Genomic DNA, 26182 nt, shown 5'->3' with positions numbered 1-26182 from the left:
ATTCAGAAAGCCGTTGTTGCCCCTGAGCATGCATGTTCTCTAGTGCACATCTTATTTCCAGCTTGCCGGGCAGTAGACCCCTCTGCAGTTGTTGCCCCCCCTTCCCCAGCCCCCTACCCCTGCATACTCTCCAGCACGGGGCCATCCCTGCCCACCTATTTGTGAGGTTCTCAGCCAATGGGAGGCCAGTGCATGGTGAGCAAGCACCAATGAGGCCACTTTTTCATCTGTATAAAACTTTTCAGGACAGTTTGCCGGGTTGCACTTTCTGTCAGTTCAGGGCTCCGAGAGGAGAGCAACAGCCCAGAGAGAGAGAGAGAGAGCGAGAGAGAGAGAGAGGGGGTCGAGAGAGAGCCAGTGCGAACGCAGGGGGGTTGCCAGTTTTTCATCCCAATCCCACACTTCAAGAAAGTGGTGGGTGACATTTGAGCTTCACTTGTTTTAACTGTCGGTGTCAGGCCAGCCTCAGACTTGATGTGAATGTTTCTGTGTTTTTCTATCCCTTCTGTTCCCGAAGCCTCTCCGTTTCAGCGAGGATGGAGAACGCATACATGAAAGAGTCGCCGGACATTCTGTCTCACTTCGGCGTCACTGAAGAAACCGGCCTTTCGCCTGAGCAGTTCAAGAAGAACCTGGACAGATATGGCTTCAACGGTGAGGGACATGGATGGATGGATGGATGGATGGATGGATGGAGCATTGGAAGGTGTAAAGAAAGAGTAGAAGATAATTGAGGGATAAAGCAGTCTCAGGATGAAGGAACACACATGTATCTTTGGATTTAGCTTGGAAGAGAGCGTGAACGCCACAGAGGCAGAAACACAGAGCACCTGAGAGGTTTCACAAGATAAAATGGCTCAAACCCACTGATTGGGAGATGAAAGAGAAGGACGAGATGTAGTGATGAACTGGCTGTGTGTGATGTTTTTGATGAAGTTGCAACTGTGGGAGGGGCGGTGATGTTTGTGGAGCAGGTGCATCAGAGTCTCAGGTTTCTGACAATCGCTACCGGCTTTATTTTTGATTGAAGATTCTTTATTTATTGGTGAATTAAAGCATGGCCGCTTGTTCAACTCAAGGTCAACCTGCTCACTTGTTTACCAACCGCCTCCCTCAGTGGGATGGAGTTGAGCGACCTCTATCCGCTGAGGAAAGGCCGTGAAATGCAGCTGAAAGCCCTTTAAAAAATGTGTGGAAGAGGACTTTGAGTTTGTCTTTTGTCAAACTGAGTCAAATCTGGTATTTGAGAAAACACCTGCATTGTAAAGGCAATTTAAACTCGTCAAAGCAGGGATGCGTAGTTATAATTAGTAGCCTTATTGATGTCTCTGTTGCATTTAACAGTGTCCCTTGAGCTGGGACACCTGCATTAAATGGAACAGAACAGTTCATGTTATGTATTACTCTAATTGTGTAATTATGTCCGCTGTTTAAAATGCCTATTTGTAAAAAAAAAACTAAAAAACAAGAGCAACATGGAGGTTTTTGCCGCCTTCTCGTTGCACTAAATCGTGCTCAACAGGTTGCAGTGAAGGTTTGAGGGGCTTCTCAGCAGATAAATGTATGTTGACAGAGTAACTATGTAATGAAGGTCTTATTAAAGTCACTTTATTTGTGTCATTAACTGGCAGAGGTTCAGGGAGGCCTGAACAACCAGCTGCTTCCTCACATTAATTAACCACTTAGAGTCCTATCAATAGTGCCATAGATAATAGTTTCTGATTCAAAACGATGCAGTAAATGTGGCGTGCATCTATGCTTTATTAATATTGTTTGTTTCTCTTCACCCACAGAGCTGCCAGCGGAGGAGGGTGAGTCCACTTCAAGCCCCAAACACCTGCTTTTCAATTATTGATGTTTGAATCACACGTCCTTTTAACTTTGTGCCACCCGGACACGCCTGTTCCTCTCACTTCCTGTAGTGACGAGTCACACACTCGTTTATCCAACACCTGTCATTGGCTGCTTCTCGTGGTGCCGCTGGTTATTGTGGCACAAAGTACTAATAATACGTTCACGCCACGCACTCAACTCAAGAAATCAGCTGATCAGATGATTGATGTATGGCTTCGACAGTTGTTGTCCTTCTTAACACAAACTAATGTGTCCTGCTACAATAGTTTTACTATAGTGTCCCAAAGAATATATAAAGTAGTTTGAACACATGCAGATAATGTATGTGGCAGATATTCTTTTTTATATATTGATCGTTGGCTTCATCACAATCTACTTCACCTTTGATGGTGACTGTTGTCTGCATGCATATTATTAAGATTATATTGACTTATCGCATGTAAATATATAGGTACATACACAATTGACCACACACACTTGAATGCTGTGTTTTATGTGATTTGATGAATATGTTTAACAGGAAAGACCATCTGGGAGTTGGTGGTGGAACAGTTTGAGGACTTGTTGGTCAGAATCTTACTGCTGGCCGCCTGCATCTCTTTTGTGAGTTTGCTCACTTTTCTCTTTTACATGATACGGTGTGTTTGTATTTTCATTGTTCAGTACCCACATGCAGAGGTTTTACAACACGTTCTTTGTGTATTTAAGGAGCATACGGTGAAAAGACAGATGTTTGATGCAATTTGGATAAAAGTGCTACATATTAGATCCAGATGCCGTTCTTTTCCTAAGGAGTCCCAATAGCTGAGTCCAAACAACAGATGGAACAAACATCAACTCATGAGAATGAAGTATTAAAAACAAAAAGCCAAGAAAAGAGATTATACTTTAAGTTAAAGTTCATTTTGTTTGCCAAACTGAACAAAACAAAATTCTAGCAAAATTCTGCAAGATTTACATTACAAGATTTAAAACTCATGCATGTCACATGTTGAAGCCGACCAATCAGACAGTGGGATCCATAATTAAAGCACTTGCATGACCTTGCTCCCGCACGCCCATAACAAGCTCCAACAATTAAAAGATTATGTTTCAGTCGGAATTTAGGAACTGCCAATCAGAGAGAGTCAAATATCCGCTGCTCGCTCAAAGTTGTTGCGGATAAGGAGACCGTGTCTTAAGCCTCACCGACAGAACTGAAGTCTCATAAAGTACAGAAGACAGAAGTGCTCGTTCGGGCTCAATAAAGAACCTGACGGTGACGTGAGAAGTATGCGAACTGTGAGCGGCATCTTTTCTGACCCCTCGACTGTTTTGTTTGTCACGACACACACTCTGGCCGACAAACACAAGCGTGTACATCGCTGAGTTATTAAATTACATTTGGACCCATGTCCTCACCAGGAATCCCTCTCTCTCTCTCTCTCTCCCTCTCTCCCCCCCTCCACTGTTGCACTCTCCAAAACAGTTTCGTGGAGGAGAGAAGGCTGGACACATTGTCTTAATCCTCGATCTCTGCCCTCCGGCCTCCCTGCACAGCTGTCACTATGGCCTTAGAAGGCCTGACGGCTGTGTGTGTTGTGTGTGTGTGTGTGTGTGTGTGTGTGTGTGTGTGTGTGTGTGTGTGTGTGTGAAACAGAGAGAGCAAGATAAAGAGAAAGAGAGAGTGTGTGCACATATGCATAGCAGGAGCTTTATTTTAAGAAAGTCTCAAGCCAGGATGAGAAACTGTATCCTTAGACAAAGGTCAATGATGGAAGGAACGAGGGATGGCTTGCAGCAGCAGGAGAGAGTGAGAGACAGGGAGGAGGGTGAGGGAGAGGATTGGGTTGCACAATGGCATTGTTTGTGTGACAAACGAGAGCAATAGAGTCGGAGTCGTGTACGGTTTCTAAAAGCGAGAACACCAAATGCTGCAGATACACGGCCGTCCTATTCATACACACAGGAATGTCCGGCCGCCGCGGCGCGCTGACAACCTCTGACGCTCGTTGTGGAGATCGATTGTGTCTTTGAAGGGAAGGCAGGGCGAAGACAGGCCGGAGAGCGCCAGCTACTATTTTTGGAAAAGGGTGAGAAAAGATGTGCGATGAATAGCAGGCGAATGAAAAAAAAAGCAGATTATGACGAGGAGGAGCAGAACGTTATAGACGTGGAGGAGGACGGGCCTCTCTCCGCTCCGCCGGCCTGCAACTAATCTGTGTCAATGTCAACACGGAGGCTTTCCGAAACAGACTCCCACTCCCGCTCACCAGGGGCCGACACGTGTCGGACCGGAGAGTCACGTGTAGAGGAAAGACTTCACACATCGGGTGACATAAGAGACAACAATGACACACGGCATTTGATCCGGCGATAGTTCATAACTGTCAGGAATAGACACTCTGTTCTCTCTTCTGTTTAATGCTGACCAGCCGTAAAAGATGATACCGTCGCCCTGAGCAACAGGGGCACAACAACGTATCCCCCAACAAGTTATGAAGTATATCAATAACTCAAGATGAAATCCGTGCGATTATCTGATTAACATCTTCAACCCCAACAGATCCTTGATACTTGATCCTTCATTAAAAAGATGTCCAAAACCCACTGACCTTTAGAGATAACTAATACGGAAAAGGTTTTTGAGAAGTGTGTATAAAGAGATGCAGAAAGCATCGATGATTAAATGGCGTTGTGATTAAAGTGAAAAAATAAAACCATAACCTCAGTGGGGCTGTAACTGAGGGCTTTTCCCGAATTATTGATGTCAGATAATTGTAAAACACCTGTTACTACTTCCCAGAGCTCAACTTTCTATCTTTATTCAACCAACAGTACTGATCAAGAAAAGAGAGAAAGAAAGGCAGACAATCCTAGAAGCGGAAATCAGAGATTTTTTGGCTTTTTTTTCTTGATAAATTACTTTGATAAACAATTAATTGATCATACTTGTTATTTTCCGTTGATTGATTAACGGTTTCAACACTAAATCTTTCAGCTTGAGGAAGTGTTGGGACATGCAGGTTCATATTTTGTGTAAAAAGTGAATCTTTAGCGACCGTTTACAGAGTGACCTTGTCAATAGATCAACACTGAAATACATATCAGTCATTTGTGAAGTGAAAATACGAAACATTTTCCTGCCATGTGCCTCTTAACTAAATGTCAAGATGTGCTGCTTTTCTGTTTTCAAATGATTGTTAATTGGAGATCTTTGGATTTTGGACTGTCGGTCTAACACAACAAGCTATTTAAAGACTCTCATTCAAAGGTGCGTTCTGACACTCTTCCTCTCTCCGTCTCCTTCAGGTGCTGGCTTTGTTTGAGGATAGCGAGGAGACTGTCACTGCCTTCGTAGAGCCCTTGGTCATCCTCCTCATCCTCATTGCAAATGCTATCGTTGGAGTGTGGCAGGTCAGTGAACACACGAAAAAACACACACACACAGAGAGAGAGAGAGAGAGAGAGAGAGAGAGAGAGAGAGAGAGAGAGAGAGAGAGAGAGAGAGAGGGGAACAATCACAAGGACACATACCTGCCCCTGAATGCTGTATTTTACACACACCTAAATAGACTCTTATACTTAGCAACAGTCACACACAATAAATCCCACACGATGGACGGCCTGTTCAGGTCGCAGCCCGTGTCCTTTACAGCGAGCACACGGGAGCTCTGGAGTTCGAGGGAGTCCAGAATGAGAGGCATGACGTCAGCCGGAGGTGAAGAGGTCAAAGGTTAAGCCTTGTGGTGGCGAGGGACCCTTGAAGGCTCAAACTGCAGTCTGCTTTGTTACAATCCACAGTAAAAATACAGAGCGACGATTGGGTTACCACGTGTGTGTGTGTGTGTGTGTGTGTGTGTGGTCGGAGGGGGCTTCATTTGAATCCTGCGGCAGTCATTTGGAAACTATGCACAAGGATTCACACATGGTGGGTACGGGGGAGAATGGCGAGAGGGAGGGCGGCGGGCATATAGAAGGCTTTACACGTTGAGGGCAGCCTTGGAGGAAACCACTGAACCCAACATCATCCGATGGACTTCATCAACCTGTTGTTCAGCTGACAGACTCACCGCACTGCAAACACACACGATGGTCACTCAAGATGTGTTCAATGTCAAACTTTAACGATCATTTTGCATCCCATTACCCAAACTATGGATTATGTTTCTGCTGTTCTTTGAAGGATTTCCTTTATATACGTGAATTGTTTATGAGCTGAATGGATGGCTAACCACACCTGGCAATAAGAAAACAATTGCCTTATATATCATGCAATCTGCAACTTTTAATGTTGTTTTATTACAATTGCAATACTTTGTGTATTTTTGCAACAGGAGCGCAATGCAGAGAGCGCCATTGAGGCCCTGAAGGAGTACGAGCCTGAGATGGGGAAAGTTTACCGGTCGGACAGGAAGAGCGTGCAGAGAATCAAGGCCAGGATGATCGTTCCTGGTGATGTGGTGGAGGTTTCCGGTAAGATTCCCAAAACTGAAGGGGCCCTCTCTTTTCGCCGCTTTACCTCAGAGTCCGTTCAGCCACTAAAAACGCTCCAGGAACAGTCAAGTGTAAAAATAGGTGCAGCAGCAGTGAATCCTCAGGGTCACAGAATATCTATACTTGGTGTGCAAAGTAGCGCAGGAAATCCTGTAACTTCAGTGTTATAAAGTGACTCAAAGTATTCTACAAATAAGCTGGCTGTAGCCACACAGGGTTAAAGGTCGAGCCCAACTTCCTAAAACTAACCCTTCAGAATAGGACTTGAGTGGTGAAATACCAATTCTTCATTACTGCTCAATTGTAGCGTGCAAATTCCTGTGCATGTGCCCTTTTGTGACGCAGAGGTCAAATGTAAAATATACGACTGTGAATGCAATGTAGCTGTATGGAGCACTGGTCTGTGGGAATTGTCTTTTTTTAGTCGGGAGATGAGGAAGAGAAAGAAGCAGCAGCTGACTTTGGGGAATTTGACTTAAGTAATGATAAAGTCTGGTAAAGTAAAAAATGCTTTACTCGGCTCGTATCTGAAAGTCAAATCATGATATAGTGGACACTTTATACTAAGAATAAACTTGATTAATATTCAGAACACACTTTAACTAAAGTATGTAGCACGTCCTAATAATTAAGCCAAAGCTCATCTCTGCAGCTTATTCAGGACTTCTCAAGCTTGGATCGAGAAAGCATGTGTTTTATGAACTGACGTGAGTTATGATAACCGACTGCGAGCTTGAGCTGAAAACCTTTAAAACAGATGACCTTTGCCCTAGAAACTCTTATTCATTTGACTCCTGTTTTCACATAAAGAAAGAATTAAGCTTCTGGGCTCATTCGCTCATATACTTCAAAAGAGCCACGTACGTGTGTGTACGTGTGCGTGCGTGTGCGTGCGTGTGTGTGCACATGTCTCCTGATGTCCTTGAGAATGAACATGGGCCCTTTTAAGGCAATCGCAGAAAAAAGGGGTGGAGGGGAACTGAAGGAACTCGCTGCGGGAAGAAAAAATAACAAGCTTGAGTATAAATACACTTAATATCGACGGCCGACTCCCTCCTCTGTCTCTCCCTCTCCCTCTGTTTGCTGTACACCTGTTCTTTTCATTTCATGATCTCCCCAAGGTCTCCCTCTCCCTCTGTCTCGGACTGTGGTATCAGTTTTCAACAACAACACTATCCACCCAGAGTGCTAAAACTAGTCAATCAACCCTCCAACCCCCTCCCTCATCCTGCTGCAGTCACATTGATATGAAGCTGTTTGTGCTGTCATCCTGCCAGAAAAGCTGATCAACAAATCAAAATGGTTTGATGAACTTTTTTTGTGCGTTTCTCTCTGTTTGTGTGTTTGTGTGTGTGTGGATGCTAGTTGGTGACAAAGTGCCAGCTGACATCAGGCTCATCTCCATCAAATCCACAACCCTGCGTGTGGACCAGTCCATCCTCACCGGTACGTATCAGGGGGAAAGACGGACTTGATGTGTTTTTGATGTCCGCTTCCTAACCCGACCACCTCACCCTCAAATCTGTGTGCGTCTCCCATAGGTGAGTCCGTCAGCGTGATCAAACACACCGAGGCGGTCCCAGACCCCCGAGCCGTCAACCAGGACAAGAAGAACATGCTGTTCTCCGTGAGTCTTTTTTATGAGAACTCCCTTTTCCACCTTTATGTTACACACTCAATAAAGCTCCTGTTTTGTCAAAATGATGACTCCCTGTCCACTACACACTAAATCCACACATACATGCTGCACTTTGTTGTGGAGGAGGACAGCAACCAGCTCACAGCTTTGTTAGGTTAACAAGGCTGCAGCCAAAGTATCGCTGAGCTTTAAGCTAAAAGCTAATGGCAACATGCCAACAATCTTTTGAGCAATGCTTTTTAGCAGATATATTGTTATGTTTAGCATGTTAATAATATCTGTATTCATATCGCACCTATAAAAACAGAGTTTACAAAGTACTTTGAGAGACAAAGTAAAGCAAAATCAAGGCAATATAACAACAGAACAGTGAGGCCCAACAAAAGAAATGCAAACTAAGAAAGTAAAATGCAAACACACAACACACAATAGATGAAACAATACAACCAATTGACAAACATATTAGACGATTAATATATTAGTTAGCCTGCTAGCATTTGCTAATTTTGACCTTTAGCTTCGCTGTTATTTCTTCATGAACTAAAGTTTTTGAGAAATCAAATTTCGACCTGATGATGGTGCTGGAGTAAAAGTCAGAGGATCCCCAAAGTTATTACAATTCATCCAGAGGGGGATGTGAAAATACTGTCCCTATGCAATTTCCCCAATATCTGTTGAGACATTTCATTAAAAAACACAAAAGTAAACCTCAAGGTGGCGCTAAATGAAAAGTCAGGCGATCACCAACGTCAGTAGGATTCAGCCTGTGGAGATCACAAGAGTTTTATGGCAATCCATCCAATAGTTGAGATATTCCCGTTTGGTACAGATTGACCAACTAACTTCCGAATGTTTTTTCTCCGTCTTCCGATCAGGGAACCAACATTGCTTCAGGAAAAGCCACTGGTATCGCCATTGCAACTGGCGTCTCCACTGAGATCGGAAAGATTCGTGACCAGATGGCCGCCACCGAGCAGGAGAGGACCCCTCTGCAGCAGAAACTTGACGAGTTTGGAGAGCAGCTCTCCAAGGTGAGCGAGGCAGATAGACACATCTGAAACAAGATCACCAGTGACAGTAGTACAATCTATTTAGTACTTTAGTAAGAAATGAGGACAAATACAGTTTCAAATGCCTTAAGATGGAAAAGTGGATATAAAACAAATGTCTCACCCCTCCCTCTGGCGGCCTGTCGCCCAGGTCATCTCCCTCATCTGTGTGGCTGTCTGGATGATCAACATCGGCCACTTCAACGATCCCGTCCACGGAGGCTCGTGGATCCGCGGGGCTGTCTACTATTTCAAGATTGCTGTGGCTCTGGCTGTGGCTGCCATCCCTGAAGGTAAAGTCTAGGACGGTCTAAAGATTTGTCTTGTGTAGCTCTCCTAATGTGACACTGCATTAAAAATCAAAAGGAAAACCACTGGCTGATTGATCATTACAATATTGTACATTTAGGAAGAACTCCATTGATTTTGCTCATCAAAGTCTGCTCACAGGTCTTGGGGAGTAGTATACTATCGTATATGTGCCAGGTGTTGACAAGGAGGAAGAATGTGTGGAATAAATAAGACCACATCTCTCTGCTGTATTGATATTGTGTTTTTATAATAGGAGCCTCTTGGAGTTTGTTGAGTTGATTTCCTCAAGGTATTAATTATCCAGAAGAGTACAACTTTTATTTTTTGGGTGGTTTTGATGACGGGCAGGAAGAACAGACATCTTTTTAACTTCACCTTAACCTTCCACAGTGTTTATTCCACGTGTCCTGGTCTGGATCCACGCCCAGCAAGTCTTCTTTTTTTCTGATAAACTCATGAAGGATCTACAGCAAGTGACTGAGGCAGCTTATCTGGCTCTTGTCACTCTGTTTGTCACAGACAGAAAGCCCAACTCCAACAATAGATGAGAGTTGGAAAACGTTTGGTCAGTAAATCAAGCGCTTATATAGTTACTCAGCTCTGCATTTACATCTAACTAGTTGGCCCTCAGTGCGTAGGAGCCATCAACACTTGAATCAGAAACCTTTTTGCCGCCTGATTGGGACCGGTGATTTAGAGGAGGTCACATTCCTCCCCGTCACATCAGAGTCAGCTGCACACTGTGGCCATGCTCATCACACGCTACGATCCCATGATGCCAAAAGGCCATCATCATCTGCAAAGACAGATGCCACCACAATGTCACTAAACTGGACACTCTCCAGTTCTACTTCACACCATTGTCAGAGTAGATTTTTGCCAAGAATCTGAACACAGACCAGACTGAAGGGCTCGCAGCAGCCCCCTCCCACAGGAATACCCCAGTCTGGGTCTCCTCCAGCCAATGGGTTTAGGGACCACAACTGTTGTCAGCAACCCAGTGGCAGGTGGCTTGGAGCAGACATGTCAGATCATTCTTTCGTTAATTTAGTGCTTCTTAATGTTTTTTCCATCTTCCACCAGTGACTTAATCTCTCGCTCCGTCCACCGCAGGTCTGCCCGCTGTCATCACCACCTGCCTGGCTCTGGGAACACGCCGCATGGCCAAGAAGAACGCCATCGTCAGGAGCCTCCCCTCTGTGGAGACCCTGGGCTGCACCTCAGTCATCTGCTCCGACAAGACCGGGACCCTCACCACCAACCAGATGTGTGTCACAAAGGTAGGTCCATACTCACCACACCAATATACGTTCCGATCCAGATAGGTGACGGGAAAAAAGAGCAGATCTAATGAAATGTGTGTTTCTTTTGTTTACATGCAGATGTTCGTCATTGACAAAGTCGACGTTGACAATGTTTCCCTCGGTCAGTTTGACATCTCAGGCTCAAAGTACACCCCAGAGGGAGAAGTGTGAGTGTCAAAAGAGTTCAAAGTTCATCGTATAAAACCCTGCATACGCATAAACACCATAACCCATTGTTAAACCTTTGTTGTTGTTGTTTTTACAATCTTTTTTTGCCAGTACAAAGAACGGCATGTTGGTAAAGTGCGGCCAGTACGATGGACTGGTTGAGCTGGCTACCATCTGCGCTCTGTGCAACGACTCTTCTCTGGACTACAACGAGGTCTGCAGAGCATTCAGGAGCATTTGTGCTCTTCAATGTGGTTCATTTTGATACACGGCCAACTTCAAATGTACGTTTGTTCTGTCTTATTGCTCCGTGATGCAGTCTAAGGGCATCTATGAGAAAGTGGGCGAGGCCACAGAAACAGCGCTGTCCTGTTTGGTGGAGAAGATGAACGTGTTCAACACTGAAGTGCGCGGCCTGTCCAAGGTGGAGCGGGCAAACGCGTGCTGTTCTGTAAGTCGACACAAAATATTCCATAAAGCACATAGCATGTTATCCTGGATACAAATACATGTTAGTGGTAACACAGTGGATCATTAGTTTGTTACATCAACTTAAAAGGTGATAATATTTCAACGTCCACAGCCCTGAAGTGGTCAAAAAAATTACTTAATTTACTAGTTTGTCATAACAGATGGGTGAGACTCAACCTTGATTTTAGATCGCTTTCCTCCACTTGACCTTCTTCTTCTTCCTCATTTTCAGGTGGTCAAGCAGCTGATGAATAAGGAGTTCACCCTGGAGTTCTCCAGAGACAGAAAGTCTATGTCGGTGTTCTGCTCTCCTGCCAAGTCGGCCAAAGCCCCCGTCGGAAACAAGATGTTCGTCAAAGTGAGTGTGTGACACAAGACATGAAGTACACCTAATAGTCACAGCAACGCTTTGGCCGAATAGAACAGGAGTAGAATGGACAATACACTTTTTCTCGTGGTCATTTGACTGGTACAAAATTAAATGTCGATTGTTTGCAGCGCAGTGGGTAGTGAGATGGAGGGACCTTTAGACCCAACGCTGCTGCTGAACACCAGCACACTGTTCAGATCTTTCCCTAGCAAGCTAGCTAACTCGCCAACTGTCAGTTTTAGGACTCAATCCTCATGATGAAACAGACTTTAAATTAAAAATAAATTACTGAAATGAAGTTCAATGAATCAAATCATATACTGGTCAAACACCCTACGTTGATGGATGGTGTTGAACGTTATGTTAACTCCACAGGGGGCTCCAGAAGGTGTCATTGACCGCTGCTCGTACGTCCGCGTGGGCACAAGCCGCGTTCCTCTGACTGGCCCGGTCAAAGACCACATCCTGTCGGTCATCAAGGAGTGGGGCACCGGGCGCGACACCCTCCGCTGTCTGGCACTGGCCACCTGCGACACACCTATGAGGAGGGAGGACATGAACCTGGAGGACTCCACCAAGTTTATCAACTATGAGGTAGAGGACTGATGAAGAAACGTTTAGGCAGAAATGAAAGACACAACAGATTGTACAAGAAGACAGTTTCTCATCCGTTTCTCATCTCCAGACTGAAATGACCTTCGTCGGCTGTGTAGGCATGCTCGACCCTCCCCGTAAGGAAGTCAAGAGCTCCATCGAGCTGTGCAGGGCTGCTGGCATCCGAGTCATCATGATCACTGGTTAGTAGACGCAACACACGGTATTTGAATCTCATCGTGTTACGAAAAACAAACAATCTCTTCACAGAAACGACAAAAATCTTAATTTCTGTCCTCCCAGGTGACAACAAAGGCACAGCTGTGGCCATCTGCCGTCGTATTGGCATCTTCACTGAGGATGAGGATGTCACTGGCAAGGCCTTCACCGGCCGGGAGTTTGATGACCTGGATCTGTACGATCAGAAGATCGCTGTTCGAAAGGCCGGCTGCTTCGCCAGAGTGGAACCGTCCCACAAGTCTAAGATCGTCGAGTTCCTGCAGGGCTTCGATGAGATTACCGCCATGGTGAGCCGGAAAGACGGAGAGCGTAAACTTTGTTGTTTCTCGTGCTGAAAATGGGATGAAACCATCACCTTAATGTCTCTTATCTCTCTCTCATCTCTCTCTCTCTACCCTTCACCAAGACTGGTGATGGAGTAAACGATGCCCCCGCCTTGAAGAAGGCGGAGATTGGCATCGCCATGGGCTCTGGCACTGCCGTTGCCAAGTCTGCCTCTGAGATGGTCCTGGCTGACGACAACTTCTCCTCCATTGTGTCCGCTGTTGAGGAAGGCCGAGCCATTTACAACAACATGAAGCAGTTCATCCGCTACCTCATCTCGTCCAACGTCGGCGAGGTCGTCTGGTGAGTACATCCTTATGTAGACGGAGGTGAGGTGCGATAATAACGTTTACAACAGAGTCAAAACTAATAAAATCCTCTTCCTCTCTCCGATACTCAGTATCTTCCTGACGGCAGCCCTGGGTCTGCCCGAGGCTCTGATCCCCGTCCAGCTGCTGTGGGTCAACCTGGTGACTGACGGTCTGCCCGCCACCGCGCTGGGCTTCAACCCTCCTGACCTGGACATCATGGGCAGAGCCCCCCGCTCCCCCAAAGAGCCCCTGATCTCTGGCTGGCTCTTCTTCAGATATATGGCCATCGGAGGTAAAACGCAAGATCCCTCTTCCCTTGGCGGTTGAGGCGTTTGTGTGTTGTGGCAATTTCCTTTATTTTGTCTGAAAACGCTCTGGCGGCCATTACACGTATCAGTATCGTCCATGTGTTTATTAAAGACTGTGGATTTCAACTGTTGGATGAACAGTCAGATAAATGAAAGACTTTATTTAACTCAGTAATATCTCCTCCAGGTTATGTTGGTGCTGCAACTGTGGCAGCAGCTGCCTGGTGGTTCCTGTACTGTGATGAAGGCCCAATGGTTTCCTTCCACCAGCTGGTTAGTAATTAACACTATTATTTGTGTACTTTTCCTACAAATTGTGGCCGATCACGCAGCGAACGGCATCCAGCTGCTGTAAAAAGAAACCTTTCTTGTAAACTAGTTTCAAAGACACTTCACAGGATGGATCTCAGCGTCTCAGACGCCATGCCAGACGTCAGTAAGATGTTGTGTCTCTGTCTTCCCCCTCAGTCTCACTTCATGCAGTGCAGCGAGGACAACGAGGACTTCACCGGGATCCACTGCGAGGTGTTTGAGGCCGCGCCCCCAATGACCATGGCTCTGTCTGTGCTGGTCACCATCGAGATGTGCAACGCTCTGAACAGGTCTGACGACACGATGAACATACTTCCTGCTACGCGCTCACCTCGACGCCGTCGATGAACAATAAACGATATTCTGACCAGTGGTGTCAAGTAAAGTACATTCACTCAAGTACTGGACCAGAGTACGCATTTAAAGTACTTGGGTATTTTTATTGGATTCTATTCGGCCACAAGTCAGTAGCACTATTTTTTGGCAGAAGAAGTACTTTTGATATTTTAAGTCCAATTATCTGATAATACTCCTGTACTTGGAGGTTAGAATGCAAGACTTTAAAACTGCTGTTGGTGCTTTTACTTAAGTACTTCTACCCCCACTGAGTAAACTACATAACAGTATTCTTTTTTTTTTTTTGTAAAAATTTGCTCCCAATCTAACAACAGTAAAAAGCAAAAGGCAGCAGTAATAATAATGCATATTATATAACATATCTACACCGATGTGCGTCACTTTTTCAGTAGTGAGCACTTATACTCACTTACCCTAACTTGTAAAACCGAGGCTACCATCATATGCATGCATGCATGCAGAATTTCAGGAGTATGATATCCCTATAAGTTGCTGGTCATGATGAAGAGACAATACACAACATATAAATGTGTCACATGCTCATTCTTCAGGTCCTTTTGTCGACATTTATCTTCCTAGATTCACCTGCCCACACAAACACACTTTCACATGCCCTCAAAAATGTTCAGTCTGCATTAACGTTCACCTCCGCCTCCCCATCCAACCCCACCTTCCTCCTCCTCCTCCTCTTCCTCTTCCTCCCTCCCCCTCCCAGCTTGTCTGAGAACCAGTCCCTGGTGCGCATGCCCCCCTGGAGCAACGGCTGGCTGGTGGGCGCCATGAGCCTCTCCATGTCCCTTCACTTCATGATCATCTACGTCGACCCCCTGCCCGTGAGTCTGGCCTCCTGCACCACATCCTCGTTCTCCAAAAACAAACATCCATCTCCTTCTACTCCTCCCTCACACATATATACACACACACACACGCACACCAACACACACACCAACCTCCATGTTGCCATTGCTTAAATACTTAACAGATGAGCAACCGCTCAGCTGCCCAAATTACTAACACAGATGGGATTTACGGTGGCATACAATCAAACCAGCTGCTCAGCTTTTTGAGCTCCTAAAATGGTGCGATTCTTTTTTTTTTAATGTGAATTTCTATTTTAACCTACAATAGTGTGAAGATAGAAATTCACAGAAATGACGACAGATTCTTCAGAGGGAATAATACGACACAGTCATAGTCACACGAGTCACATTACCGCTGGTTTCTTACTGGTAGTTGAGCATCTCGTTCGGCAGCTTTAAAGCGGCGTTGCTCTCGTCCACAGATGATCTTCAAGCTCACTCACTTGAATGTGGAGCAGTGGTTGATGGTGCTGAAGCTCTCCTTCCCAGTCATCCTCATTGACGAGGTTCTCAAGTTTGTGGCTCGCACATATCTGGAGGGTAAGCTATAAGCATGTTTCCTTTATTCTGTATACCTACTTTGAAAATATACATGTGTTTTTTTACATTAAACATGGCTTCATCTTCCTGCTTTAACATTTTAACCTGAACCTGTGCTACGAATGTCTCACTTTTATTGATTTGTAAGGAACATATGGCTGAATGGAATGTTATAGGATAATTTACCTCCCAATTAAATGTGTTATTTTCACCTCTTTTCTTCTTCCTCACCCTTTTTTAATGATCTCACACCCACTTTCCGCTCATCTCTGTTTACTCTGATGACATGTATCTAACTTTCCTCTTCTTGGATGCTCTTTTTCACCATTCCCTCACCGACAGTCGCCCCCTCCTCCACACCGCTGTAACAAAAGGTATTCCCCTGACTCATGCTAAAGGCTAAAGGCTCAGGCACTCTGCATCGTGCACAGATCTGTTGTTGAGTTTGTGTCTGTCTTGCAAATCTTTCTGGACTAATACATTTGGATCCTAGCTGGGATCAGTTCGTCTGGCTTTACATCTTTCTTGAACTGTCAGTAGAAATCTAATCATTGGTCTCAGCATCATGGTGTTTATTATTTGAAAATATTACTTTCTGCTTATTGCTTCCAGTAGCTTGTAGATCCTCTAAAAGTAGAAACAGCAACTTGTAATGTCAAAACTAATACTGTGTATTTTGCTAAAAAGTCAAAATGAAACTGGTGTTTGGCTCAATAACTCGAAATCTATACATATGAGGATTTGATTTTGGGAAATATACTAGTTTGTTTTATTCCATAGAGAATCCATCCATGGGAAAATTGGTCTTGCAATTTTTTCTTATTTGTACACTTATATTTGTACAATATAGTGTGTCAATTAGTGAGGTTTGGAGGAGCTGGAAGGCATTTTCTGTTTCCTTTGACAGAGACATGTTAGCTGTTTGGTTATGCTAAGCTAAGCTAGCTGGGATGGAGGAACAGTGTTCAGCTCATCACCCGGCTGACTAGAGGCAACACATCAAATTAGCGTTTTTCCCAAAACAAACAGACTCTTCACTCAAAGCATTTTGCGACTCAACCGCAGCACACTGTTGTTACCGCTCAGCTGACCCGCTTGTTCTGCTCTGCAGGGAAAGTCTAGAGGCAAAGTGTGACAGAGCGGCTGAAGCAGAGAGAGAGAGAGAAAGAGAGAGAGAGAGAGAGAGAGAGAGAGACGCAGAGGATGGAGAGGAAGAGGCCGAGCGCTGCCACTGAAGGAGCGCCAGCCAACAGCCACTTGCCGTGATCGAAACATCGAGCGGCATGAATACAAAAGAAAACACACACGCCATCTGAAAAAAAAAACACCAAAAGAAAGCTGCAAAATATTTTTTTCTGTGTATGTACTGAAGTTAATATATAGGTGAGAGTTATTAAAGATATTGTGTTGATTCTATTCTTAAAGAATAAAGATATGTATTAAAGAAAGTCTTGGATGTCATTGTTGTTTTAAATAATCCCGTTAATAGATGTTGAGCACTATTAGCTGACATTAATTATGGATCTGTCACGCAACAGAGCACAACAGGAATAATAATAATTAGTAAACATAGTGTAACTAAAAACTTAAGACAACCACAGATGTGTGCATTAACATAAAAATAAACACATTTATGAATGTAGTTTGGTTTATGACAGTTGCTGCACAAGTGAGGCAGCGGCAGATATTATCACAATGAAGTTACAAATGTACGTATAATTCTGTAATAATACTTTAAGACTAAACTATCATCTCTCTCTCTAACTCTTTACATTATTCAGGGTTTTTGCAGCAGCTGTACTTTGTATTATTTTCAAGATCATGTATTTCCAAATAGGTTAGATGAAAATGATCAAATCATACAGTATATTAAAGTATATCGTACAGAGAAAAATATTATGCATCAGTCTTTTTCATTTCCTTTGACCCTTTTTGCATGGAGCTCTGAGCCCAGGGTTGAGAAACCTTATCATAATGTTCGAATATGAACTCAAAGGGAGAAGAAAAGATTGTGACAGCCTATATTTCCTTTCCAATATGTATTAACACAGAACAAACTGATGAGATGTAACACATTCACAATTCTTCATAGAGTTCACTTCTGTTCAAATCCACCATCATGAAGTAGCTTGGAGTTTAAAAGCGACTGGCGCGAACAAGATTAGTTAACGATGCCCAGCTAAAATAAGAAGACAAAAATTAATGCTTATGATAAAAAAAACCACCATGTGATGCAGTTCTTTGAGGAGAGTTTTTGCTTTGTGGCACTGGTATTCATTATTGCACTGTGATCCGTTGCTTTAGAAAGAAGATACAAGGAAATGTTCGCATGGGGAAATGATTGCATATCAATTAGTGACATACTGAGTGTTGGACTGTTTGCTGGAATCATGTCAGTTTCAACAGAACACATTTACATGTGTATTAGTCGAGGAATAAACGTGTTACCAGATTGCAGAAAAAGGGAATGTGAACCGTTTTTTTTAACCCAAAGCATTTAAGGTTCATCATCACTTTGGTAGCAAAGCAACAGTTTCAGTCATCAACACGGAACCGTCGCTTTAATCCCCAAAAACAATGTCTCTTTAGGAACATCCCATGTTAGAAGTGCAAGCAGCACAAACTGTGGTCACGACAGTATTTCACGTGGTCGGTTGGTCCTTATTGGAGAAGTTAGTCTTGGTCTGTGCTCTTTGGTTCCAGTATATATATAAAAACTCACGAAGCATCTGCAGGCAGGGAACAAGCTTCACTGATTCCCTCCTCCAGGATTTCTCTGACTTGTTCAAGACTCTCAGCCTGCCGAATTACCTCCAGCTTCACCTGAAGGGACAGACGGGGATCATTGATATATATGGAATTGATTGTAGCAATTTCTAAAAGAAGAAGATATTTAACACTTTTTTGTTTACCACAACTCCTTCCCTCAAGCAAACCTCTACATATTGCTTCTTACCTGCAGCGACTGGGACAGCTGGACAAAGTCCATCTGGACCGTCTGGGTGGTGTCGACCTGAGAGCGCAGACTGATCACTTGGCTCCGCAGCTCCAGACACTGTTGGTGCAGGGACGCCTGGCAGCCACGGAGAAATTGTCGGATTAGAAAATGTATTACTTTGGCAGCTAGCAGTGTTATCAACAAAAGAACGCATGTCACTATTTTTAATACTCGCAATGTAAGCGTAAGAATTCACGAGTCGGGTTTCAGTCTTATGGATTCATGGCCCACTGCTATGTTTCTCATTACGTTTATATTGTAAAGCAGACTCACACTACATGTGCATTTCTTTCTTAATTTCCTGAAACTGAGAACAACAACCATGATTAATAATTCCTCACACCAGAACACCAGTTGTGCAAAAACATTCCCAACACAAGGTCCAATTTACGTGTTGTTTGCAAAGCTTTCAACTGCGTCTTTTGGCCTTCCTCCGAGGATGGAAATACTCAGTTGTCATTGCAGGACTTAAGTATATAATAACACAAGGTTGTGCAGTATTTGGGCGAGATTGTTTCTGTTCAAGGACTCCATCAATCAGGAAGGTGTGTTAAGATTTTCTTCTTTTTGTCAGTATGATTGTTAACGCTTAAGAATTTGTTTAAATAATCAGAATTCCTGAGAATAAGAGCAGCCCACTACCACCGTAGTACAAATAATCAGCACTGCAGCCTTCACCGAGGCACACAGGCAGCAGTGGACATTGCAAGCATCAGCAGTAACACTCAGCCTGTAGTGCAAAGAAGCAGGTTGGATTTACTTTGTCAGTAGTGAGGGTCTTGTTGGTGCGCTGCACATGAGACAGTGCCACCCGGAGGGCGTCCAGTTCAGTACGGCAGGCCAGCAGTTCAGCCTGCAACTGGTCCTTCTGACTCTGGATCCTCTCCGTCTCCGTCTTCAGACTGGACAGCTGCACTGCACGCACAAGCAACGACGGAAACATTACAGCTTATTACAAGTTGGCTTCTGCCAATCGGCTTGTAGCTCCGTCACTGTGAGCTAAACACTCAACAAAGTCACGACTGTTTGCTGTCCTGGCTCCTCTATGGTGGAATGAGCTAAATGAAATGTAATGTAAAGTTGCCTCTTATTGTATTAGTTTAACTGTCGGTTCTGTTGGATAGACGACACTGAAGTGAAATAAATCTGAATGAAATGTAACGCTACACAAATCACAAGAGCTAATAATTGGTTTAATAAAACTGCAGACTCACCTTGTAAAACTTCTGATGACAGTAGTTGCGAGCAGGCAGGGGAAGAGAGAGGGAGAGAGAGAGAGGGAAATTAAAACAGTGTCAAGACAGTCAGTGATGCAAACCTGCCCTAAACAATAATCTAATCCACAGACCGTCCTCCTCTGTCCGGGCGTTCAGCTGCTCCCTCAGGTTGACAATCTCGATGCGAAGACGCTCCTCACAGTGCGCCCCCTTGAGGTTAGAGTCAACAGTCAGCACAGTCAGCAGACACATAAACAGTAACCGCCTGCTTTAAAAGTTGTTCAAAAACAAACTAAATCTAATCCTCAAATTAAAAGATCACAAATAAACATTTTAAACTAACAACAGATAAAAATATCTATCTATCTATCTATCTATCTATCTATCTATCTATCTATCTATCTATCTATCTATCTATCTATCTATATATATATATATACATATATATACATACATACATACATACATACACACACACTTCGAGAGCCAGGACATTGACAACTTGATTACAAAATGAACCTCCAATTAATTAAGTCGTTTCAATCATTTAAGTCATCCCAACAACTATCTGAAATGAAGAAAAGCAGCATCTAGCTAAAAGGAAGTTAGATTAAAAAAAGCTTCCCACAGGTTTCTGTACCCTTTACAACACTATGTGAAACTACCAACTACATTATTCTCACTAAACCAGAAGTGAATTATGTCAAGGACATTATTTTACGATCCATGTTTGCATGAGGTTCCTTGTGGTTCCTTGCCGTAGCTCTAGCGGAGCAGATAAACTGCAAAGGAAAACCTAGAGCATTTTACCTGCAGTGTTGCTGGGAATGATGAGCTAGAGTCTGGTCCCTCGTCCTCCACCTCCTCTCCTTTCAGTCTGGACAGCTCAGTGCACACCTTCCTCTGGGAAAAGGATAGCTCTGCCTGGACACACAAATGCAGATGTTAACACCTACGTCTGCTGAATGAGGTCATCTTACTTCATGTAATACAGATCAAGTGGTTACTGTTGGCTTAATTGCCGTGTGATGGATGAGTGAGTCATGATGCACTTGGGTTACGCATCTATGGTAAAAACTCACTTTAAGAGCCGCAACTTCCTTTCTGTTCTTGGCATTGTTCTCATTTTGATGAAATCAAGATGGTTGAAATACAACCAACCGCATAGAATTGTAAATGTTTGGGAAAATATGAGTATTCTCTTTATTCCAGAGTTGGAAGAAAAGATCATCTCCACTCTTATGTCTGTGTGATAAATATGCAGCTGGAGCCGGCAGCCAGTTAGCTTAGCTTAGCATAAAAACTGGAAAAGGAGGTTAACAGCTGGCCTGGCTCTTTCCAAAGGCAAATACCTCTAAAGGTCACTAATTAAACACCGTCAGTGTAATCTGTACAACTCAACGACTAAAATGTAAAATCGTTATATCACCATCCCTGACACTCACCAGCCGACTCTGGACGGCATGCTGCGATTGGCTGAAAGATTTCTGCAAATCCTGGAGGAGGGCCTCTGAAGTGTGGACCTGACACTGGAGCATTGTTACCTGAAAACACACACACACACACACACACACACACACACACACAGACAGACAGACAAATTAACAAGTGTGTACGTCTGCACTTACTCTCTGGCTGCTGCAAACTCAGAGCCGTGCCGCTCACCTGTTTGTGTGTGTGGTTGGTCTGTGTGTCCAGCTCCCTCTCCAGCTCCTCCTTCTCAGCCTGCAGCCGATTCACCTCCCCTCGCAGCTCTGACACCTGCACGACACACCACACCCTCATTACACGGCCGCGTCATTTGTTTTTGGTCGGACTGAAAACTTTGCGTGAATGTTCTTCTGTCATGAAAGTAACCTGACCTTTGATATGATAGAAACTGTACCTGAGCACTGAGCGCATCCCAGTCGCCGTGCGTGACCAGCCGGTGACCGGCTGGCGGCAGGTAGATGGCTTCAGGCACCAAAGTTCCTGTGGAGACCAGAGAGTCGGTGTCCTCCTGAGCGTGGTGTTTTCTGGGCAGAGAGGGCGTGTCTAACGAGAAGGACGACAACGAGGCCGAGTCGCAGTGCCGCAGTGAAAAATACGCCTCTGATGCAGGAGGAGTCCCTTCTCCCTCCGCCACCGCCTCGAGCTCTGCTGATTGGTTGTGCCTGCTGTCCGTCGACAACATGGCCTCCGCCTCCGCCAGGCTGCTGGTGGTCGACGTGGGGGCTTCATTACTGGAGGCTTCTGCATCCATCCTGCCTCTCCTTCCACTGATCTAACAGGTAGAGAAAAACAAATAACGTCTGGAATTACATCCAGGACATTTGGAAACAATTTGAGAGAAGAAAAAAACAAAGTCAAACACTGACCATGTTCTGTCCACCGGCTCTCCTCCACTCCGCAGGCTGAGACTGAAGGACAGATATCCTGGCTTCATACTGCGCTGCCGTCTCTGAGGAGACAAACAGGATCATGAAATTATGATTAAATCCTCCAGTCAGATGAATGACTGGTTGAGATTCATGAAAGAATATTTAAAAAAATGAATAAACTCACGATACTTTAAAAAAGTAAACTGGTAGCTGCATTTGAGATTCGGTTTCATTGGCAAGACTTTCAAGTTATAACAATAAACACTTTGTTTTAAGTATAACTCCACCGACATGTAACCGTTTCCATGTCCTCTCCTCTCCTCTTCCATGCCAACGTTTTAGTCGGCTTTGAATTAAGAGCTTTAAATCAAATGTTTAACATACTATTGATTGAAAGTAAACAAGGTAATATTATTTGTGTGTCATTTGGCCTCGTTTAGAAATTACACAAACAGGGGAGCAGAAAAAAAGAAAGGAAAGAAAAATACTTTAGAATGTGCACACAAGGACCTTCACAAACGCACCGTGCTTATCACACACACATAAACACACACTGACCTCTGAGAGCCTCCTGCAGAGACTGGATCTCTTGATCACATTGTTTTTGCAGCTCTGCCAGTTCCTCCTGTTTGCTCAGCTCGCAGATCGTCGCCACGCCCTGCCAGTGTTCGGCCTGAGCTCGGAACTCGGCTAGCTGGGCCTGCAGGCTGGCCTCTGAAAAGGACAGGAAGGTATTTCAGCTTCATTACGTGTCGTTTTGAAGAGGTTTGCATCTTCAAAACATGGACTCACACGCATATGGGAAACAGCAAGACCTGTAAATGCGTCACTATAGGATCAGAATAAAGCTCACCGTATGTCATTAATCAATGTGCTTGGGACTTTTTAGCATGCCGATTTTAATTATTTGCATTATTTAGTTTTGCAAAACTACAAAGCATGTAATTCTTGTTAGGTGTGTGCACATAGTAGGTCGACAGAGTCGTCTGACGGATGCACCCAAATCCTTTAAATACAGGTCAGCCAGTCGCATAATAGTGTGTTTGTATTTTTGACAAACATTTTCAAGGATTAGGCCATGAATGACCCCATCTAAAGGGTATGGCAGGGAACATAACAAACTGTTCTCATTGCTTAGTACCCTGGGAGGTCAATGAGGAGAACGAGCCAACTGACTCCACTATGGTTGATGTACAAATAGCAATAATATCAACCACTTTTTCCCTCCAAATAAACATATATTGTCTTTCTACTAAAACCCAACTTGTAGAAAGGTATTGAAGCCCTTCTGTTTGCCACAGACCAGGCTGACACATTTGATGAAGGTGGCAGTACTGAAATAACCATGAAGCATCTCCATTGCACCAAATAAGAAGATAATACTAAGTATGTTTTTCAGCTGTCAGGGTCCTGGATCTCCAAGACCTAAAAACACAACATTTGGGTCTATTATTGACATTACATCATTATTACCTTATATGATTACAGCAGGTGCCAAATAAAAGAGAATTATTGATTTACGGCTGTAAAGACTCCAGCACACACACTTGCACACTGTGTTATATTTCTCTGACTATTGTTGGTGAGCACAGCTGAGGATGTCTGTCTTCTGATGTTGGACAACTTCACAGTAACACCTGTAGTTCCAGTTTGAAGGTAACGTTTAGCATAACAAGCTGATCCACCTGCAACAGGTATTAGTCTCAAAAAGGCACTATAATTACAGATTAAGTTAGTATGACTCGACACAGTCGTCACGTAGCTGCGATAAAAGCACATTGAAGGCGTGACACCGAGCCCTCGCGTTGTGGTCGGGTGGTTTAGAAGAGGTCCGCCGGTGTTACGGTTTAATAAGCGACCGTGTTAAATGGCGACTTTCATCCGAACGCGTCCGCTGTTGTCGTAGTTACAGACAGCTGTTGAAAATAGGAAGAGAACACGTAGCTGCCCTCGTGAATGCCGCATTGTTTAATTTGTATTATGATATATTATTATGTATACGAGAGGGTTTGACACTGTATAAAAAAATAAACAAAGCGGCATTCACGAGGACAGCTAATGTACGTGTTCTCTTTCCTATTTTTCGACGCAGCTGTCGTAAATACGACAACAACGGACGCGTTCGGCTGAAAGGTCGCCAGTTAACAGGGTCGCCTGTTAAACCGTAACACCACCGGTTGGACGCCTGTTAGCTCGCGGCTAGCAGCGCCCGTTCATTCCTATGGCGGTCAGCGATGCTAACGGGCCGTGAGTCGGTGAAGTGACCGGAGCAACAGGTTTCACTCACACAGCAACACGTTCACGTTGACGCTTTTCTTTTTTTTTTTTAAGTGTCAGAATCCCCTCACAAGCCGTCACGTGAAGAGTAAAGCCGGCTCAAGTTTAACGTTGCTGGTTTATTTATTTATTTGAATTACCTGCGTCTTCAGTCTTGGAGCTCATCTTCTCGTCAAAAATAAAATACACAAAAAAAAACACACAAACGAAAAGTCTCTCAAAAGTCCGAGAGACGTGTCGGAGTCATTCTGCCCGAGCAGCAGGACTCTGGTGTGGAAACGTCAACTTCAGGAAACAACTTTCCCCGGTCTGAGCCTGCGGAAATCACGTCAACCTCCTTCCTGTTCTCAAGCCTCTTTCCCTGTTTGCTTTGACTTTAAATGCCACTGCTTTTTTTGTTTTGTTTTTATGATTGTGTTTGAACACCGAGGAGTGTAAACGTGTTTTCTTCTGGTCGCCGCCACACCCCGGACATCACGAGTGGTGACCACTGGAGGTCACTGAGCCGCGTTATAAAACGTTAATACTGTGGCATCATTTATTTATTAAGGAAGTCTTCATTACTTTGTTTCCTTTCCAGATTGGGCATTGAGATACTTCAATGGTTAAAACAAAATACGCTTTTTCTTTTGCAAAAGGTTCTTTGGCAGCAACTGTATATACGTACATATATATAATAATTAATATGATCATTTACCATTTGATGGAAGAAAAGGTTGGTGTGTAATAACCATTGTCTTAACGATATAATGAGGAAGATCAAGTGTTAAGTCACCTTAAAAATGTTGAGGTTGTTTTGCATTTTAATTCTCAAATTAATTCCTGAATGGCCTGTTATGGCCCACCATTGACAATATTACTCTCTGTGCAAGTTATGAAAAATCCTTTTCAAAATAAATGAGGAATGAATTAATGAAAAACGTTTTTTTTTAGATTCACCTGTATTTAATGTATTCCCCCTCACAGATTCTTAAGGTTCCTCTAAAATGGAAAAGGTCAGTGCACTGACCGCTTTCACATTGTGCAGAAGATCCTGCAACTGATCTTTATCTTGAAGGTCGTTGCGCTGGATCCTCAATGTTTAACTGGGATGGAGGAGCTCTGAGCAGATGGAGCAACTCTGTCTCTGTCATCAGGAAAGATGTCGCTCTGTCACGGCTCAGTGGGCTTCCACCACCTGAACTGTCCAATTCCCTCCGTTTAAGCAAAACAAATATCTGTTTTGCAGAAAAGTCTGTCCTTTTCCACAGCTAGTTGGAAGTGCAAAGTGCAAAATGCTCTTCGGCTGCTGCGTGTTATCAGCTTTGGCGGGGCGGTCACTTTCCATACTGCGTGCTGATATGATGTAAAGTCCTCTGTCGTCCTTTACAGAGGAAAGATTGTGGGACTTGATAGCGTTTCATGTTGCAGTAATCCTATTTAAGTGATTAATAAGCTTTATCTGTTGAACAATAACAGGTGAAATAAGTCAGAGATGTAAAAATAAATAAAAAGCAACCTTGTTATTAAGCTGTAGGCTGTATTTTCCTGGCAGGGGTCTTTTTGCACCTGCTTCCTTTGCTTGACAAAGGCATGACTATTCAAGGTTTATAGTTTCCTGTTTGCTTTTCAATTTAAAAAATACATGCACAAACCAAATGACTGTTCTCTCAGTAAACTGGGAGCCACACATACATTTGGCATCAACCCGTTATAAAATCTGTGATAACAGCAGAACCCTATCATCTACATAACTGTGCATCTATTCATAGAAGTGATCCAATTCAAGCCCCGATATTCTTACAGGACTCGCTTCGATTTTCATCTAGAAACCCAATCTCTCCAGCAGGAGGACAGGCATC

The 26182-nt window shown here is 43.9% G+C and overlaps 2 protein-coding genes across 3 annotated transcripts; one reads left to right on the top strand and one right to left on the bottom strand.

Moving 5' to 3' along the window:
* The first annotated feature begins 316 nt into the window (after positions 1–316).
* On the top strand, positions 317–16931 carry atp2a1 (ATPase sarcoplasmic/endoplasmic reticulum Ca2+ transporting 1). Of its 2 annotated transcripts, XM_079233097.1 has the most exons (26): positions 317–414; positions 518–654; positions 1794–1811; positions 2375–2457; positions 5146–5250; positions 6171–6309; positions 7696–7776; positions 7872–7957; positions 8845–9000; positions 9170–9311; positions 10444–10610; positions 10713–10801; positions 10914–11016; positions 11122–11253; positions 11506–11631; positions 12019–12237; positions 12329–12440; positions 12541–12764; positions 12884–13104; positions 13202–13404; positions 13608–13693; positions 13889–14022; positions 14805–14922; positions 15372–15489; positions 15832–15863; positions 16601–16931. In XM_079233097.1, exons 2-25 carry the CDS (start codon positions 537–539, stop codon positions 15855–15857), a joined length of 3006 nt encoding a protein of 1001 aa, XP_079089223.1. In that variant the 5' UTR covers positions 317–414; positions 518–536; the 3' UTR covers positions 15858–15863; positions 16601–16931. The 2 variants fall into 2 exon arrangements, with proteins under 2 accessions (XP_079089223.1, XP_079089224.1); XM_079233098.1 differs by lacking the exon at positions 15832–15863.
* Positions 16932–17100: 169 nt separating this feature from the next.
* rabep2 (rabaptin, RAB GTPase binding effector protein 2) lies at positions 17101–24506 on the bottom strand (the record flags this gene model as incomplete). The annotated part of the gene is made up of 11 exons (XM_079233150.1): positions 17101–18312; positions 18446–18562; positions 19248–19402; positions 19836–19914; positions 20515–20628; positions 21150–21248; positions 21370–21465; positions 21590–21967; positions 22062–22144; positions 22623–22778; positions 24482–24506. The coding sequence occupies 11 exons, from the start codon at positions 24504–24506 to the stop codon at positions 18208–18210; spliced, it is 1407 nt and encodes a 468-aa protein (XP_079089276.1). The 3' UTR covers positions 17101–18207.
* Between the last annotated feature and the right edge of the window lie 1676 nt (positions 24507–26182).

The sequence above is a fragment of the Taurulus bubalis genome, assembly GCF_910589615.1.
Source record: "Taurulus bubalis genome assembly, chromosome: 17".
NCBI lineage: Eukaryota > Metazoa > Chordata > Actinopteri > Perciformes > Cottidae > Taurulus > Taurulus bubalis.
This window is presented reverse-complemented; position numbering and strand designations above follow the sequence as displayed.